The sequence below is a fragment of the Erinaceus europaeus genome, chromosome 15, assembly GCF_950295315.1.
Source record: "Erinaceus europaeus chromosome 15, mEriEur2.1, whole genome shotgun sequence".
In the NCBI taxonomy this organism is placed as follows: Eukaryota; Metazoa; Chordata; class Mammalia; order Eulipotyphla; family Erinaceidae; genus Erinaceus; species Erinaceus europaeus.
Window position 1 is genome coordinate 77,126,882 of NC_080176.1, and position 19,085 is coordinate 77,145,966.

The following is a 19,085-nucleotide window of genomic DNA, read 5'->3' on the forward strand; positions in this document are numbered from 1 at the left end:
AAGAACCTTTTATTAAAAGAAAAAAAAATGCTTCAAAGAACAAGATACAAGTGAGTCACTGGGCACCATTTACAATGTTCTGATAAGCTAATCATTAATTTCCCAGTGAAAACCTGGGAAAGCTAAATAGATATAAAGGAAGTTATATGGCATTTAGAAGGTCAATCTTCTAACCTGTGAAAATACAGAGTAGAAATTCTTTGAGACAATATAACAGTCCAGGGACTTTCTATCTCCAGTTTTTTTTTTTTTAATGTAGTAACTCATTATATCTAGCAATTTTAGTGAAGATGTAGATAAAGGCTTGTTCATCACTGATGAGGTGCAACGAATGACTTAATTTAAAAGTACTTAATTCTTTTTTTAACTAGAATTCAGACCACCAAAATCTTAGCCCAAGCCACAACGTACTGGCATACACTACACAGATAGATGACCAATTCCACAGTGACACATAAAGGTCACTCTAGAGAAAACGTATTCTAGAAATGTCTGTTCCATTAGAATTAGCTTACAAACAGGCATCTAAATTTAATGAGAGGACTGTAGGCCTCTGGGATAGAATCTCACAATCAGAAAGAAAAGCAATTCTCATATGATTCTTATGATAATGGCAGACAGGTTACCCATGAATTTAAAGAGTTCTGTTGAAAAAGAATATATGTTATAAGTTATGGAGGTAATAAATACCAAGTCTACAAGTAAAAACACTTTCAAATTTTATTCCCCCCCCCCCCACAGAGGAGACAGAGACACTAAACACTTTATACTTTTTCTATATCCAGAAACTCCATGGGAATCCGGAAACAAATCAAGGTAAGCCTGCATGGAGCTGGGGACTCTGGAAACCCTAGAAACAAAATTTTCTGTGAAGCTTAAGACAGGATCGCTAGACAAAGAAAAATGAGAAGCACCAGCAACATCTCCCCTCGCCCCAACACTGTAGTAAATTTAAAAGCACCAATCCTGGTCGTCTAATATCAGTGTTAGTAGTTAGGACCTTGCAAAGCCACTGCTGAGAGCTGATAAATATGTATGGTGCCCCCCCCCCCCCATCCTGATTTCCCTTGGGTTCAGTCTGGGCCCTGATTGGGGCTGTAATCACACTTCCCCAGTAGAGCACATTCTCCTCTGCTGGTACTGGAAGCTGCATTCAGGGACCCAATCCTCACAGGTGTGCTGAGGCTTTGCAGATAAGAGCTGCCGGCTCAGGGGCAAAGCTAAGCCAAGCCGGAGAATGCTTGACTCTGCTTTCCCGCAGACATCTTCACTAGTTGATGCACGCAAGACGCAAAGAACATGAAAGCTCCTTTATTCCAGCTAACCCATAAAATGCATCACCCCACACATTTCTTACAGCAGAATATGGTACATATTCCCCTACATTCTTCTAGATAGAAAGAACATATTCTCTTATATTCTCCACAGGAAAATGGTGTCCATCTTCTTACTAACTCCTTGGTGAGATTCCAGCCAAAACAGGAGAAAGGGCCCTGGGGCTGAAAGGTGGCTTTGCCGCCATCAGAAGAGGTGGCTCTTGGGTTTGCCGCACAGTGTGAGTTTCTTGGTCGTGAGCATCTGCGCCAAGCCATTGAGGAACACCAGGAAGATGGTCATGGACATGACGATCACGTAGTGGCTGATGCTGCAGGAGTAGACACATGTGTTACAGGCACTGAGAATGTGAACGAAGAGCCTCGGAGCCCTGTAACAGTTCCAAATGTGTATTCAAAGCGCTCAGAGCTAGACTACCCATGATCTCAAAACAGATGTCAAAATGATGAAATAAAAAGAAAATGTTATAGGAGCAGTTATGAACACAACTAATATTTGGAGAAATCTCCACCAGCTGTATTATGCTACATACATGTTCTGCTGGCTTTTGGAATGCCTGTCTTTGCTAAAGCAGAAAGTTAGCTCCAAATCTTGTTTTTCAGGAAATAAAGATAATTCTCTTTCTTTAACTCTTTCTCCTCTGATTTTGAGCACAGATTCTCTCCATGTCTCTGGGTTAAGGATGCTGACGCTTTAGAGCACAGCACCTCATGCTTTGATGTAAGTTAGAAGTACTTTGGCAGAATTGCCTGCCACAAGAAAGAAACATGTCACCTAAACTCAGATTCAAGGAAGTGAAATTTTTCGTCAAGCACCTAAACAAAGGGGAAAGAACATATCTCTTTATTCAGCTCCCACTTAAAGCTATTGTTTCACAGGCTTTTGAAAAAAAGAAAAACAGAGACAAAATAATGGTGATTACTGAAGTTGCCTAGTCTTGGTTCTCCTCTCTCAGCACTAGTTTTCCTTTTAAAACACAGTAACTGTAGAATCCATACAGATCATGGCTTGAGGAAACATTCAGAAGCATGGGAAGAAGTGTAGGATACAGATCTGAGAAAGCTGCAGTAAAGCAGAGGCTTTGTGCAGTGACACCAGCACAGTGCTGCCCCACTAGCCGAGGGACAGATGGGCAAGTCAGCCATCCGCAAAGCTTGTCAGTCGCACTGAATTATCTGACTTCCCGATAGCCAGGGAAATCACATTTGCTCCCCTCTCTTCTCCTCTATCTCCCAGCAAACAGGAGAACACCTGGTGCTGGTTATAAAGAAAGGAAAAAACAAATATAAAAGAACCAAAACAAACAAACAAAAAACAACAAAGTCAGGAATGCTGCCCCCCACACATACCCAGGGAACCTTTCTCAGACATTAGGGTGACTGCTGGGTGCATCTGTGACATTAATTAATCACTTAGAAGGAGCAGAGATTGGATGTGGGAGGAGGCAGGGAGAATGGAAGGAGGCTCACAAATTTCCCTGCTCAAGAGCTCAAATCCTGTAGGTGAACAGTTCTCAGATGTCAAGGCTGGGTGGTGGTGCATTCAGTTATGCACACATGCTACCATGCATAAGGACCCAGGTTCAAGCCTCTGGTCCCCACCTGAAGATGGGGAAGTTTCATGAGTAGAGAAGTAGTGCTGCAGGTCTCTCTCTCTCTCTCTCAACCTCCTTGTTCCCTCTCAGTTTCTCTGTCTTTATCTAATAAATGAATAAATGAAATATTAAAATAAAGAAGAAAAATTTTAAAGTGAGTCTCAAATGTCAAAATTGTCCCCAGTCAAACCATCCTCAAATGTCAAAACTGTCCCCAGGCCAAGCCAAGCCAAGAGTTGCCTAGCAGCCAGAACTCGCCTGTAGGAAAAATCCTCGAGGTCAATCAACAGCAGGCAAGAAAGGTTGCTCAAGATCAAAAACATCTGCACAGAGAAGACCCCTCCATGGGATAGGGTTCTTCTCTGTGCAGATGTTTTGGTGTTATTACAGCTTTTAAAGAAGAACCTCTACTTTTTAAAAAAATATTTTATTTATTTATTCCCTTTTGTTGCCCTTGTTGTTTTATTGTTGTAGTTATTATTGTTGTCATTGTTGTTGGATAGGACAGAGAGAAATGGAGAGAGGAGGGGAAGACAGAGGGAGGGAGAGAGAAAGATAGACACCTGCAGACCTGCTTCACCACTTGTGAGGTGACTCCCCTGCAGGTGGGGAGCCAGGGCTCGAACCGGGATCCTTGCTCCAGTCCTTGTTCTTAGCGCCACCTGCGCTTAACCCTCTGTGCTACAGCCCGACTCCCAGAACCTCTACTTTTAAGGCTTTGTCATCTGATAAGATTTTCTTTGGAAAGACATTGGCTAGGACATTCTCATTTAGAATTCCTCCCTAAGTTCATCTTAAAAATAAAATTTAAAAAACTTTTTAAAAATTATGAAATGAATCATTAAAAACAAGCATTAGGACCAATTATATTACAAATCTGGTTTGGATGTAGAGCAGAGTCTTGAACTAAAAAGAAAAAAAAAAAGGAAATGGCGCTGGGCTGGCTGGTGGCACATCTGGTTGAGTGCATGCATGACAATATGCAAGGACCTGGGTTCAAGCCCCCACTCCCTGCAGAAAGGAAGCTTCATGAGTGGTAAAGATGTACTGAAGGTGTCTCTCTCCCTCTCTTCCTCTCTACCTCCCTATCCAATCTCAAGTTCTCTCTGTCTTGCCAAATATAAGAAAAATAAAATAAAGCAAAAAGAAAAAGAAAGCAACAAAGTTGTTACTTAATTGCTAAGTAAGTATTAGTGCTAATATAAAATAGTTTTAAATTTCATTTGTTTCCACTGTAAAAGCAACGTAACAGGATATGAGACCTGGAATAGTTTTTCTACCTAAATTTATACTTATATACATATTTTTTTAACCCTGAATGAATAGGGATGTTACCTGCCATTTAATAATGTAAAATTCACAAAACCACTTGCCAACTTCAGTGGCTAAGAGGAATTCAGTAGCTGACAATCACTTATTTTAAAGTAAAGCACCCTGTTAAGTACACACATTACTATGTGTGAGAACCACTATGGGGGGATGCTTCATAAGTGGTGAAGCAGGGCTGCAGGTGTCTATCGCCCTCCTTCCCTCCCCCCATATATACATACACACACTGAACAGCGGAGTATCATGCCAGCATTAAGTCCCAACAATCACCCAGGTGGCAAAATAAAGGAAAAGCAACAATCATTAAGTTAGGTTTATTTACCATCCTATCAACCCTTGATATTAATAAAATTCCCTATATATTTTTCTTTTTAATTTTGTTGTTCTCAGTGATTTAATAGTGATGTACAGAATTATAAGATAATGGAGGGGAAGGCAGTGGCACACCTGGTGAAGGGCATGTAGTACCATATGTACTGACCCGGGTTCGAGCCCCCAGTCCCCACCTGCAGCATCGGGGATGCTTTACAAGGTGTCTATCTTTCTCCCTTTCTATTTCCCCCACCCCTTATCAGTCCTCTCAGTCCTATTGAATAAGACAGAAAAAAGGGGGGGAAATGGCCACTGGGAGTAGTAGATTCACAGTGCAGGCACTGAGCCCCAGCAATAACCCTGGAGAGAGAGAGAGAGAGAGAGAGAGAGAGAGAGAGAGAGAGAGAGAGAGAGGGAGAAATAAGATAAGACAGAAATAAGATAACAGGGGTATAATTCCACACCATCCCCACCCCAGCAGCAGAGTTCAGTGTCCCCATCTCCCCTCCAGCAGAACTGCTATAGTTCTCGCACAGTCACAGACATGGGCTGGCTTCACATCAATACTTATCTGTCTACACCTTTCTGTATTTGGGGCCCGTTTTTTCTACGATCCCATCTTCATTTCCTTTCTAAGTCACACCTAAGCCTATTACTACTTTCCTTTTTCCTCTTCTCCTCCAGATAATAGAAACAGTGCTTGACTTCCTCTGTCTTCCAGATTCACTTCCCTTTCAGTGATGGTATAAAAACAAAGATTCCTGATGAAAAGCATTTCAAGCCCAGGTAGAATTGGGGTCCAGAGCCCTCTGGACACCTTCCCCTATCATTTCCTCCTCCTGGGAGTATGACTCAAAGTTCTTTTTGGGGTGCAGAAGATGGAAGTTCTGGCTTCTGTAATTGCTTCTCTGCTGGACATAGATTTTGGCAGGTCAATCCAAGCCCCCAGCCTATTTCTATTTTTCTCTGGTGGGGCAGGGCTCTGGAGAGGTAAGGTTCCAGGACACACCGGTGAGGTTATCTGCCCAGGGAAGTTGAGATAGAGTCATAGTAGCATCTTTAATTTGGTGTAAGGATATTGTTTTGAATCAAGCTCTCTTGAAAAACGTGTGCCAAAATAAACAAGATTATGTGACTAGAACTATATAAACTGCTGACAGTTTCTCACACAGAAGAGGGTAATTGGTTGATGAGTCTTACTTTAGATGTGTTCCAAAACACAGTGATTCAAACTTGTCATAACACAAAGGTGCTGGGAGAACACGCTGTCAGGAAACCCCAAAAGCATTAAGAATAACTTGCTCTTCCAGGAGATCTGTGGTAGGTCAATTTCTCTCTTGTCTTCCTGCCAACTACAGCTAAAGATCTCTGGACAAAATAAACATCAGATTGTAAACAGTGGGAAGAAGAAAAAGACTTTGGAAATCACGGAGCAATATGGTGGTGACGTTTCTGGATTTGCTTCTTTTGCCTACTTTGTACCAAATTTGCAGAAGATGTCAGCTACTTGGAAATACCAATGGGCATGGCAAAATAAAAATCAACCTCTAACATTATAGCAAAAGCTTACTGTTTCTAGTCAAGCAATGGGCCGGAAAAGAGGCAGCACCTTCCCTATCATCACCAAGCAAAGTTCTAGACATTAACTATACTACTTCAGCCAAAATGCCCTCCTACTCCAGCAAAGGCCAAGTTAGTACTTTCATCCAAGCCCAACTGTCATGAGAAATGCCTGTTGCCTCAACAGGTAGTTGGAGATCTTGTGAGAAGCCTGGGCTTCTACCTCCATCCAGGAATGAGGTGTTGTTAGGCCTAGTGGAGTCATTTGCTAAGGTACAAGGTTAACTAGGCTGCATGCAGAGCAGTCGGAATGCCATCTTCCCTTCCTAGCTGGGGAAGTCAGTGGAGCCTAGAAAGGATCTGTAACAACTACCACAGCCTCAACATTGATGGCACCCTCCCCACCACCTCCCTTGAGTACCAGTAGAGACTCAATGAGAACCCAGATTTCCACTTCCATCAGTCTGAATGAAAGAGCATCCTTCTTTCTTTGCTAGAGAAAGCAGCAAGTCAGAACACTTTAATTAAAAAAATCAGTCTCTCATCAGATTTTGATTGGTGGTATCTGCCTTGGGCTGGGTGGTACTGCACGTGTAGAATGCACATATTATCCAGTTCAAGGGCTCAGGTTCAAGACCCACTTCCCCAGTTCCCATCTGCAGGGGGAGAGTTTCATGAGCTGTAGAGAGGTACTGAAGGTGTCTATTTCTCATCCTTTTTTCTCCCTCTTCCCTCTCAATTTCTCTCTGCCTCTATGAAAAAGAAAGGGGACAAATAAAGAAAGAGAGAAGAAAGAAGAGATAATTATTTGCCATACTAAGAATCTGGAAGATTTCAAAATGAAATGAGGAAAAATAACATCAGCACTGAGATGACAAGAGTTATTAGGATTATTTAGCAAACTTTTTAAATGGTTGTGATAAAAATCCTTCAGTGAGAAAATACAAGCACATTTGAAACAAACAAATAACAACAACAACAAAACAGCCTACAAACTAGAGAAAAGTGCTATAACTTCTCAGAAAATAAATAAGACACAAAGAACAAAATGGAAATTTTTGATTGAAAAATACAACTGAAATATGGGTGGGCTCAAATAACAAAACAGGAGCAACAGACAGTCTGTGAAGTTGAGATAAAGCAATAGAAGTTACCCAATCTGAACTGAAACAAGAAAACAGACAGGGAATAAAAAAAAAAATAGCACAGCCTCAGGGGCCTACAGGCAATAAGATTTAATGTAGGTGTCAACAGAATTCCAGAAAGAGAAGAAACAAAGAGAGAGGAAGCAATTTCAAAAGAACAATGACTGAAAACTCCCCCAATACGATGAAAGACATAAATCTATAGATTGCTGAAGCTTATCAAATCTTACCTAAGATAAACTCAAAACAACACACACAGAGATAAGCCAAATTTCTAAAGGCAAAAGACAAGAACAACAACAACAAAAAAGAACTTGAAAACACTCAGAGCTGAGGAAAGATAACACAGTGATTATGCAAAAGATTTTCATACCTGAGTCCCAGGTTTAATCCCAGCATCACTCTAAACTGCTGAGCAGTGCTCTGGTAGGAAAGAGAGAGAGAGAAAGAGGGAGAGGAAGAAATCTTACTTTTCCTATAGGGGAAAACAATTTGGATAACAGGAATAAATCTCTCTCAGCAGAAAACATGGAAGCCAGAGGAAAGCAGCACACACTATATTTCAAGGGCTAGAAAAAAATAGCTGTCAGCCCAGATAAAGAGGAAATCAAAACAAATTCAGTTGAAGGAAAGCTGAGGTAATTTACTGCCTCCAATCTACCTTTTTGTTGTTTGTTTTCACCAAGGTTATTGCTGGGGCTCATGGCCTGTACAAGGAATCCACCAGTCCCGGTAACTTCCCTTCTTTTCTTTTCTTTCCATTCCTTTTCTTTTCTCTTCTTTTCTTCTCTTTTCCTTCCTTCCTTCTGTCCCTCCCTCCTTTCTTTCTTTCTTTCTTTCTTTCTTTCTTTCTTTCTTTCTTTCTTTCTTTCTTCCTTCCTTCCTTCCTTCTTTCCTTCCTTTCTTTCCTTTTATTGGATAGGACAAAGAGAAATTGAGAGGGGAGGGGAAAGATAAGAGTCAGAGAGAGAAAGAGTGATATTTGCAGACCTACTTCACCATTTGTGAAGTGTACCCCCATAGGTGAGGAAGTGGGGCTAGAACCCAGGTCCTTGCACATGGTAACATGTGCGCTTAACCCGCTGTGCTACTACCCGCCCCCCAACTCAGATTTACCTTAATGACATGAAGAAATTCTTCACACAGAAAGGAAATGATGAAGGAAGAACCTATTAACACCAGGAAGGTAGATAAACTGGGGGCCAGGTGGTGGCACACCTGGTTAGGTGCTCATACTACACGAAGACCCAGGTTCAAGCCTCTGGTCCCCACTTTCAGGGGGAAAGCTTCACGAGTGGTGTAGCAGGGCTGAAGGTGTTTCTCTATCGCCTCCTCCCCTCTCTGCAAAGAAATCTACAGAAGAATAAGCCATCAACTCCTGGAGAACATACAAATGCCAAGCATGGCACGCGTACAACGGGTAGGATGAAGAACACAGCAGACTCTTTTCTCTCCATTCTTTGCACACAAGGAGCCTGAACTCAAGCCACTCTTGCTTTCATGTTGTTCCTAGACATTCCCTACATTTCAGACACACAGACACACAGACACACACACACACACACACACACACAGACACACACACACACACACACACACACACACACCTGTTTCCTGTGTCCCTGAGCAAAACAGCATACTCTTGGAATAGACGCATGGGTTCCTCTGCATCCACCATCCCAACCACGCATCCTTCATTGTGCACTCAATAAATACGCACTGATGGCAGTCTTCTGGGTCACAGTCTCACTAGCAGGTTGTGGATAGATCCCTGCCTCCCTGCTTGCACTCTCTTTTGTGTCTTGGTCTTTCTTTTCCTTAATCACCTCTCCCTTGTGGTGCAGGACACTACAATCAACCAAAAGAATATAACCTATACCTATCATGTCCCCACACCGCACAGCATACATATGATTTTCAAATGGCTACCTATGGCCAGAGAGACAACTCTCCCTTGCCACATGCATGGCCCAGAAGCTACTGAACTGAGGAAGCTCCCATGTTGTGGTATTTTTGTCCTCTCTCTCCTCTCTCTCTCTCTCTCTCTGAAATAGTACCCCAGAGCAGTAGGTAATATATGTGCAAGGCCTTGGCTCTACAAAAAGAAAAAAAATGATGCAAATAGCACCAAGGAAGCAGGTTAATGGTTATCTGGGCTAAGTATGAGAATGGGGATAGATTAAAACCAGGTACAGGAAAAACTTCTGGATAATAGAGATGTTAGAAAAGTCACTTATAATATCTGTACAATTTTATAAATATTCCTGAAAAAAACCACTGAAGTGTTTTTAAAATTTATTCAATCACTGAAAAATGTAAAGTGTAATTTGTAAAAATATAAAATGTGGGAGTCGGGCAGTAGTGCAGCAGGTTAAGTGCACAAGATGCAAAGCACAAGGAATGGCATAAGGATTCTGGATCGAGCCCCCAGCTCCCCACCTACAGGGGAGTCGCTTCACAGGCAGTGAAGCAGGTCTGCAGGTGTCTATCCTTTTTCCCCCTCTGTTTTCCCCTCCTCTCTCCATTTCTCTCTGTCCTAACAACGACATCAATAACAATAATAATAACTACAACAACAATAAAACAAAACAAGGGCAACAAAAGGGAAAATAAATACAAATAAAAAGTATAAAATGTAAATTGTCTGGTATGTAGACTATATCTCAAAAAGCTTTGAAGAAAAGTCAAAAGATCACAGTTCATATCTCTCCTGTTAAGTTTTGGTAGCACTTTGAGGCCTTTTCTCTGTCATTTTGAACAATTAAAATTATTATAAAATATAAACTTATAAACTATCACTGATCTCTTAACAAAGCACCATTTGTTAGACCAGGAAGTGACCTAAACTCAAATTTAGTGAGTCTGTTCATTAAAGAGACAGATTGCTTATCTCCTCACAATGGCCTGAAATTACTTACTCTTGGCTCATTTAAGGGAACATTATTGGCAGGGACAGTTGTGAAGCTTCCCATTTTCATGAAATCAAGCCACCAGGCACTGGGTTTGAGATATGTCCCATCAATCAAACCCTGGTGTCATCTTAGCACAGTGGAGTTAAAGGAGCACCACATTTCAGCTTGCAGGAGCTCAGCTGTTCTCTCTCCTCCATGATTATGTGACATCACCAAACTCAGCACTTCAGCACTTCTGACTGGACAGGGACAAGGTCTGTCAAGGGTGGGGCAAACGGACATGCTGAACAAGCCAGTATCCTGTGAGCTCTCTCTCTCTCTCTTCCTCCAGGGTTATTTCTGGGGCTTGGTGCCAGCACCAAAAATCCACTGCTCCTGATGGTCATTTTTTTTTTTTTCCATATTATTGGCTAGGACAGAAAGAGAAATGGAGAGAGGAGGGTAATAGAGAGGGAGAGAGAAAGAGACACCTGCAGACCTGCTTCACCGATTGTGAAGAGTCCACCCTGCAGGTGGGGAGTGGGGACTCAAACCCAGATCCTTGCACGGGTCCTAGCACTTCGAGCTATGTGTGCTTATCTGGGTGCACCACTGCCCAGCCCCCCAATATCATACATCTCAATCAATAGCAGGGCAACAGTCATGGAAGGTCACCTGTCAGATATACCGGGAAGAAAAAAGGATGATTGATCTCTGATACTTCTTAGTGTTCATTGTAAGAGCCAAGGATTTTTTTGACGCTTATTAATTCTGCTTAGGAGAATATTCAAGTACCATCGACTCAAATCATAGATTTCCATTATAATTAAAGAGAAGAGATATTTTGGTTGCCATTTGTGTTTTAATATGATTGCAGTAGTGCATGGAGGGGACAGGTATAATCCAGATGAACACCACTATCAAATCAAACTGCAGTGTTCACTGATAGTGCCAATCTAGTCTCCTCATGCCATGGTTAGAGGGTTAGAGTGAGACTGAATACATGTCTTCAGAGCTACAGAAATGACCTCAAAGGAGTTTCCAAAACCCATTTCTTTCAGTGTGCCACATAAAAGGCAATGCTCTGGTAAAGTTTATGAACTGCTATGCACTGGAAAGTTAGGCCATTATTTCTATGAGATCTGAGTGAGTTGACCCCCAACTCTCCCTTTAGGTTGAGAGAAGGAAGGGCTGGTTCCTCAGGTCTCCTGGAATTTATGACGGCTGGACCCTCAAACATGGGCGCCTTGTGCCTTTCTACACCTCCCCCCTTTCCTTCTTTAATTAAAAGCCATGGATTACTGTGTTAACTTTAAAACTCCAGCAAACATTGCTCAGCTTTTCCTCTCTCTCTTACTGCTCTAAAGTGTTTGCAATTTACCTCCGGAAAAATGTACATTGTAAAGCTTAAGATCAAACAGTCTGTTGGTAAAAATGTAACTATGCATTGTCTTGCTCTGTGTTTGAGTTAATGGATCCCCCCCCCGCCAGTTATGGCCTATATCTACCTGCTTTTACTTTCAATAAAATAATTGTCCCACTGAGGCTTTCCCAGGGCTGACTGCTTGTCTCCCTGAACACTTTGCCCTCGGCATGCTGAGCTACCCCAGGGCCCTCGGGGGGCTGCTTTTGACCTCCGTCTCCCAACGGCTGGGGAGATGGGAGGACCCAGAGCGATCCAGCACTATGAATGAAGACACAGTGTGAAATGTCACAAGAGAAAATGATGGATTGGCAGTTCTCTGCCTGCCCAGGTCAATCCTGTGGCTTGAGCAGGGCAGTTCTCACATGGTGGTTGAAAACAAACTGATTCAAACACTGATTCCTTCCTTTGCACTTTAGCCAATGATGTGGATGGGAGTGGGCGCTCATTCCTGTAAGAGACTCAATTTAACTCTGGTAAAATCTGCTCTGGAGATGTTTTAAAGCATTAGATTACTCCAATACAAAGGTTCTGTGCCATCTCATGCCCTAGAAATGTAACCTTTGTTTTTTAAAGATGTTACTGACATGTTAACCTGAAACTAGCAGTTGAGGAATTGCTGAAGCCTACTGCAGCCCCACTGCAGCCACCAGAATGGTACTGTAAACATGACATGGCGTGCATGGGCCCAGCCAGCTCCTGCTCCTCAGATTCTGGGCAGCTTCATGAGAGAGAGAAGGAGAAAGAAGGGGGGAAGGGAGACAAAAAGCACTGCTCAGCTCTAGCTTATGGTGGTTCTGAGCATTGAACCTGGGACTTAGGATCTCAGAAATGAACGTCTTTTTTGCATAAGTACTATGCTATCTCCCCCACCCAGCCTCTCACCATTTCTATACTCACAAAGCATCAGCATAGTTAAAGAAAAGGACAACATTCCAACCCCACAAATAAGAGCAATTATTAACCGCATTACTAGAAAAAGGAGTTGCCCAAATGAAATCTGTCACAAAGGACAGGAGCACAGTGCAGGTCAGCCATTCCCACTGAAGGGACACAGCCTCAAGAAATGTCCCCGGTCTTGCCACCCATCTACACTCACACAGGAGTAATTAGAGAGCCCCAGCCTGCAAGCAACATTTGCGCGGTTAAGTAGCAGGAACGGGAGAATGATGAGGCTTTGCTCTGTGAAGCCCATTACGCAGTGCTCTAGTTCAGGATCCTGAAGTGCAGCCCTTGCATTAGCTGAGCCTTTTCCATTAGATGCTTATGAAGATGCATGACCCACTCCCACCATTAACCTGTGTCGCCTGCCTTGCTGGGGCAGTAATGCCATCAGGGATGTCTGGGGCACCCGGGGCATGAGGCTCTTCCTGATTCTAACCTCCCAACAAGAACAGCAGCTGCAGCAACAGAAACCCGCAGTGTGGCCGCAATCAGGCCATCCCATTTCGTGAAGATGCATTTTGGGTTCCCATCCCAGCCCCTCCCACTGTGTCCCCTCCCTCCCACAATCTTCCCTTCTTAAGTGACTGAGATAATCAGCAACAGAGAAGATAAGCAGGGCACAGCAAGATATGTCACGGCAGGGATGAGTATGGGGGGGGGAGTGTATCTCAGAAATACAGCTGCCTGGTTAGTCCCCTACTAAAGCTGCTTCTAAAAGTCACTCAGAGAAGTTTCCAGTTCACCTCAGGGGTTGGACCCAGGACAGTGAAACAGGGAGACTGAGACTAGCTGAGGTTTAAAGACCTTAGTGACCAGTCATGCCTTTGGGATCGTCCCATCCACTTTGGGCTTTCAGGGTTGTATAGAGGAGGTTGTAATAACTATACCAGGACAACAGGCCTAAATCAAATCTGTCTGAGAAGTATCATTTCTGTAGGACAATTAATATTAGATTAAAATAATGTTACCACAAAGTATTACAGAACATAGTCTTTATACTGTCTGGCATTAATTAGTTGTGTGCTATTTTAATATGTTTTGCAAGTCAGTTCTAGCAAGGAAAACTTGAGATTCTCTGCTAATGCTGGTTCTATTGCCCTTGGTTTGAAAGATGTGTCTGTAGTTACCTTTTCTTATAATAGCTTGTGTTCTGATGATACTTTATTCCAATGATGGATGAATAAAGTTATACAAGAAGAAGGGCTGTAGGGAAGCATGCCTGTGTTACACACATGAATAATGCCAGAAAGGTATTCAGTGCAAATCCTGAATGGCCCAAAAATCTCTTTTAAAAGTGATCAGGCTTACAACAGGTAACCAAAGTAACAAAAGTTAAACTAAATTACATTACAACTGAAAACTGGCTACATCAGAGAATACAACAGTAAAAAGACAATCGACAGGACAGCAGAACGTATTTTCAAACCACAACATATCTGGTAAGATGTTAATCTCCAAGCTATATAAAGAACTCCTACAACTCAATACACAAGTAAACCAATTCTCACATGGGCAAAGAAAGGAGTTAGGAAGGAAAAGAAACAGGCAGTTACAGGGGTTGGGTGGGCACGTCTGGCTGAGTGCACATTGCCATGCGTGAGGACCCAGGTGAAAGCCCCCAGCTCCCGCCTGCACAGGAGGAAGCTTCATGAATGGTGAAGCAGGTCTGTGAGTGTCTCTCCTCCTCCCTCTTTATTTCCCCCTCCCTTTTCAATTTTTAGCTGTCCTATCAAAAGACTTCCATGCCTCAGGCTCGAAACTCTCAGGTTCAGTTCCCTGGACCACCAGAAGCCAGAGCTGAGCAGTGCACTGGTCTTTCTCTCTGAATCTCCCTCATTAAAACAAAATAAATTTAAAAATTTAAATAAAATAAAATTAGGAAAATCTTCACCAGAAGTGGTGGATTCTATGTACAGCCACTGAACCCCAGCAATAACCCTGGTAAGAAGAAAAAAAAAAAAAAAAGGAAAAGAAAAGCAGCAGCCAGTTCATGAAAGAAAACAAATGGCCATAAAGCAGATGAAAAAAAGTTCACTAACCAATGAGATCCACTTCATACCCATTAGGATGACTACTATCCAAACCTGGAAGCCAAGGCTTACTGGGGATTTGCAGAAGCTGAAAGTCCTGCTTACTGCTGGTAAGAATGTAAACCAGTGCAGCTGGCAAGGGCAACATACTGGTGTCAGTTCCTACAGTTAGAACTAGAACTGCCTTCCAGTTCAGAACCCCACTTCTAGACGTGTCTATGAGAGAACTGAAAACAGGAGGAACTTGAAGAGATGACGAACACCATGTTCATAGCAGCAGTATTCATGGTTCTTAAGAGCAATCTAAGTGTCTGTCAGTGGGGAAAGTACATGACCAAAATGCGTGTACACATATGATGGAGCACCCCCACCCCTCAAAAGGGAGGAAGATTCTGACACATGCTACCATGTGGATGTCCTCTAGGACATACTGCTAAGTGAATTAGCCAGCCACCAAAAGGCAGAGATGAGGTGAGTCCATTTAGAGGAGAGGCTCACAGAGTACACATATGCACAGAGAAAGAGGCTTGCCAACAACAACGATAAACAACAAGGGTAGCAAAAGGGAAAATATAGCCTCCAGGAGCAGTGGATTTGTAGAGCAGGCACCAAGCCCCAGCGATAACCCAGGAGGCGAGAGAGATAGAGATAGAGATAGAGAGAGAGAGAGAGAGAGAGAAAGAGACAGTCCTGTGATGAATGGGGAGTGGGGAAGTGCTGTTTAATGGGTGCAGAGCTGTGGTCAGGCAAGACAAGGCAGTTCTGCACAGGGACTGCACAAGTCTGAATACACTAAGTAGATCTTTTTCTTTTTTGACAAGCAAGAGACTTGTGCATACAAGATTTTTACCATTCTTGGACCACCTTTTCTTTTTATTTTATTTATTTATTATTGGATAGAGACAGAAATTGAAAGGGGAGGAGGAGACAGAGGGGGAAAGAGACAGAGAGAGACACCTGCAGCCCTGCTTCACCACTTGTGAAGTTTTCCCTCTGCAGGTGGGGCCCAGCGGCTTGAACCTGGGTTCTTGTGCACTTGGACTATCTTTTCATTAAGATAAACTGACACTCCATTGCCACGGTCCTCTCCTGTGATGCCAGGACTTGAACCAGGTCAGGCACGCAGTAAGTACATGCCCAGCTGGGTCAGTCATGCCCCGGCACCTTGCGAGAACCTTGCCTCATCAGTGCTTCTCTGTTCACAGAGCACAACTCCTCCTGGGGCAGACAACACCTCAGAGACTGAGCATCCTGGGCTGCTGCAGCCTGCAGCCTACCTGTGACCCTCCCAGGGAACGTTTCCACAGCAGAGCTTTCTCTATATCGTGTTTTTCTCCAACCAAGATGACTCACTGTCCCCATCAGCTCTGCCAGCCATGCGGCCTGGTAGGGTGTGCAGTGCCCATTAGCATCTGCACACCCCATCATGACCTTTCCCTCCCTAAGAGGAGACTTCTGCTCCCCCCTCCCCGCCCCATGCTGCCTCGAAGCAGTCTCTCTCAGCGACAGGACTCTGCACAGCTAAACAAGCCCTTTGGCCTCAAACCGACACCTGGTGCCCTTCCTCCTGGCTCATTAGCTCCCAATCAATATTTCCCTCCCCTTTGAACCCTAAAGTCCTACGATCCAAAACTCTGTAGTGAATGGCTCCTTTGAAATAGCCACACATACAAAGATAGATACAAAGTCACTTAAAGAGCTATAAGTCTAATAGAAAATAAAGTTAGCACTTTCCTGGAGCTATACAAAAAGACTTTGGGGGAATCTTCTCTAAGCAGAATTGGTGAGGGGCTGGGCTACTGAGGTGTCTGCTCCTATCTCCGTGACATGGGCAACTCCTAGTATCCCCTTCTGTCCTAGAAGACGGGAAATGAGTCCGTGGTGGGAAATGATCCTTTCTTCCCAGCGCTGTGATAAACAGCACATACAAACACTGTGCCAGAAGATACCACAAACACTGCAGCACGAGACATATGTGGCTGATGTGTGACTGCAGACAATCCTTGGCTATAATAATATCCCTAGCTGTGACCATGCATTTGAACTCAGACTGCCTGGGATGCAGAGGTGACATAGGCTCCTGTGATAAATATGAAAAGACATTGGGCCCTAGATCAGATCAGTGGTTTACAGTTAACGAACGGTATGTATATACTTACCTCATATTTGGAAGCTTCTCTGCCCTGATTCAGTTTTCTTGTCCTATTCTCAACTCTGACACCATCTCCCCCTCCCCTCCCCAAATACTCTTAGCCCACCTTCATGTAAGCTGTCAGGCTCAGGTAGAAACTACTAAAGTCACGGGCTCCTTGTAATATACCTAAAATAGACTTCCAGCTTTTTTTTTTCTTGGTTCCAGGGTTATCACTGGGGCTCAGTACCTGCAGCAAAGGTGGGCGCGAGGAATAACATCACTGCAAGACTGGCCAGCTCCTCATGGGGCGCGAGCGCTTCCACACTACGATCATCATCTCTGGCATTATGCTATTCCACTGCAGAATACTGTGCCCCAGTATGGTTCCGTAGCTCCCATGTCCACTTGGTCGATTCCAAATTATATTCCTCCATGAGGATAATTTCTGGAACCATTCGTTCTACCCCAGTTCCATGGCTGCCAGTTCTTAGCAACATCGCCCCGCCAGATATTCGTTGGGATGCGGCATCATCTAAGTTCATTTCCCACGTCTACGCTCGACCGGACCTGCCAATATACACGGATATCTTCGCCCACCCTGTCCAACGCTTGACGTCTCGTCACCCAATCTGGTCCCCTATGCCTACACTGAACTTCTCTGTTCCAGACTCTTGGAAACAGAGTTGGCAGTAAGCTGAGGTCAAGAACAAACACCTCATCACAGACCCCTGCAAGCGTCAACCCGGCTTTGACCTAGCACGTTATGATTGGGCCCTCCTCAATCGCTATCGAACAGGCCATGGCCGGTGCGCCGCTATGTTCCATCGCTGGGGAGCCAGAGACGACCCGAACTGCCCCTGCGGCTCCAGACAGACTATGACCCACATAGTCAACGACTGCCACCTCTCCAGATTCAAAGGAGGTCTCGAAACTTGACATCAGGCTCAACCTGACGCTGTTGACTGGCTACGGAAGAAGGGCAAACGCTAGAAGAAGTACCTGCACTAAGAATCCACTGCTGTTGGAGGCCATCTTTTCCATTTTGTTGCCCTTGTTATTGTTGTTGCTATTGGATAGGACAGAGAGAAATCGAGAGAGGAGAGGGAGATACAGAAGGAGAGTGAAAGACACCTGAAGAATACCTGTCTCACTGCTTGTGAAGTGACCCCCCTACAGGTGGGGAGCCAGGGGTTCGAACCAGGATCTTTTACACTGGTCCTTGTGCTTCACGCCATGTGTTTTTAACCCACTGTGCTACCACCCGGCCCCCTCCTAGCTTCTTTCTATACAAAGACCCTTAGTCCCATCTGTTCTATTCTTATCTTTAGGTTCCTGTTTATTAAACAATTTGTCCTATTTTACATCTTGCCACTTTTCAGTCATCAAATTGCAGGTGCTACCATGATGCCAACCTGACTTCCCTGGGCAGACGACCTCACCAATGTGTCCCAAAGTCTCACCTCTCCAGAGCCCTACCCCATTAGGGAAAAATAGAAATAGATTGGGAGTATGGATCAGCCTGTCAATGCCCATGTCCAGCAGGGAAGCAATTACAGAATCCAGACCTCTTTCCTTCTATACACTATAATGATCCTGGGTCCATACTCCCAGAGGGACAAAGAACAGGAAAGTCTACAATAGAGGGGATGGGATACAGAACTCTGGTGGTGGGGATTGTACCCTTCTTATCCTACAATCTTGTTAATCATTATTAAATCATGAATAAAGGTATGTTAAATCCTTTTATTTAACACTGACTCACGATACTATAAATGGGGTGAAGGTGTCACTGTATGCATGGCTCATACTGGACCTCCTACTCAAGGCTAAACTTCCGTCTATTTGCATCTTAAGGACTATATATACTCAGATTCCTTAGTCTCCGAACTGCCTTTATTGACTCTTCAGAGCCCACATTTCAGAGAAGTGCCTGCTGGGGCTGCGGACACTGTCCTGCTCTGACCTTGGATCTTAGTCTCTGCCTTCACTCTGCTCTGTGAAGGAACTTGCCTCACCCGGACCCCATACTGGCTCCAGAAGCCCACTATGGTGGTGGATCGCAAGAACTGATGCAACACTAACATCTTCCGGCTTATCTCATTCTGCCTAAGTATTATTATTCCACATGATGCCCCAAGTGTAACAAGATAGTAGCTCCCTACATCTCTACTGCACTTTCCATTGAAGCTTCAAAGAATTCTGTACTTCAAACTCCTGACCTCCCATTTCCATTTATTTTTATAAGGGTCATATATCTGATGCCCCAAGAGCAAAAGAGTAGAGGGAAATTTATGATGAAAAGCAGCAAAACCGGATCCTTTCTAACCCACTTCTCAGAGAATATACTTTAACCATTTCAAATCCATCACTCCTGATAGCCTTTTTGT

At 43.7% G+C, this 19,085-nt stretch overlaps 1 protein-coding gene across 2 annotated transcripts in view; it reads right to left on the bottom strand.

Moving 5' to 3' along the window:
* Positions 1-706: 706 nt before the first annotated feature.
* The window catches only part of PIGN (phosphatidylinositol glycan anchor biosynthesis class N), a 127,905-nt gene continuing 109,526 nt past the window's right edge, over positions 707-19,085 (bottom strand). For both annotated transcript variants that reach the window (XM_007524199.3, XM_060173963.1), the window contains exon 29: positions 707-1,645. In XM_007524199.3, the coding sequence (XP_007524261.1) occupies positions 1,522-1,645 (124 nt within the window). In that variant the 3' untranslated portion in view covers positions 707-1,521. The remainder of the gene's footprint in view (positions 1,646-19,085) is intronic.